Source organism: Eimeria mitis, genomic scaffold (genome assembly GCF_000499745.2).
Source record: "Eimeria mitis Houghton genomic scaffold, Emh_scaff1139, whole genome shotgun sequence".
NCBI classification, from domain to species: Eukaryota; Apicomplexa; class Conoidasida; order Eucoccidiorida; family Eimeriidae; genus Eimeria; species Eimeria mitis.
In genome coordinates this window covers 5,272-5,933 of record NW_013567808.1, presented here as the reverse complement: position 1 = coordinate 5,933, position 662 = coordinate 5,272, and the positions used below count along the sequence as shown (strand labels likewise).

At 45.3% G+C, this 662-nt stretch overlaps 1 protein-coding gene across 1 annotated transcript in view; it reads left to right on the top strand.

The window, feature by feature from the left end:
- Positions 1-11: 11 nt before the first annotated feature.
- Positions 12-662, top strand: part of EMH_0030370 (structure specific recognition protein I, putative) — a gene marked incomplete at both ends in the record, with an annotated part of 5,741 nt that continues 5,090 nt past the window's right edge. The window contains 2 exons of the mRNA XM_013494404.1: positions 12-95; positions 298-489. Coding sequence (XP_013349858.1) covers positions 12-95; positions 298-489 — 276 coding nt within the window. The remainder of the gene's footprint in view (positions 96-297; positions 490-662) is intronic.

Below are 662 nucleotides of genomic sequence, written 5' to 3'. Positions count from 1 at the left end.
ATACACCCGAAATGTCCCAAGGCACTCCGCCGGCCGGCCCCGGCGGGCCGGTCGTGTCGGTGGCTAACATTCGAGGGCTGGGGAGGAATGATCCTGTGAGAAAGCAAAGAAAAACTTATTTGAATTCTTTCTGTGTGGTATATTTCTTGAATTCTACTGCATCCAGCTGTGCATACACCTGCCGCCGCTGACCGTGTCGATGATTCCACCGGTTGCTGCCTATACACCCCAGCGTATTGCACCAGTTTCAGGTGTATCTCCAGCATTTTTTTGTCGTTTTTGACGCTTTTTTCACAGGGTTTGTTTAAAATGAGTGGGGAAATATTCGGCTGGAAGAACAGAAGAAACGGAAAGGTCTATCAATACAAAAGTTCAGATGTTGCAGATGCACAGTGGATACACTGCGGCCCCGACCACTACCAGTTGAAGGTCATCCTTGGCCCTCATAGAAACGACAGCATCGTCATCTTTGATGGTTTTCACAAGAAAGTGAGGATTATACTAATAACACCATATGAATACCAGTAACAACCTCTTAATAGTGCCACAGTGAATGCTACTTGTATTCTAATTAGTACAATCTAGACCCCTCTCTCGTCTTCATCGTGCTGCAGCTGACGGTGTATATTATATATATAATATCACTGCCTGCATACATATTA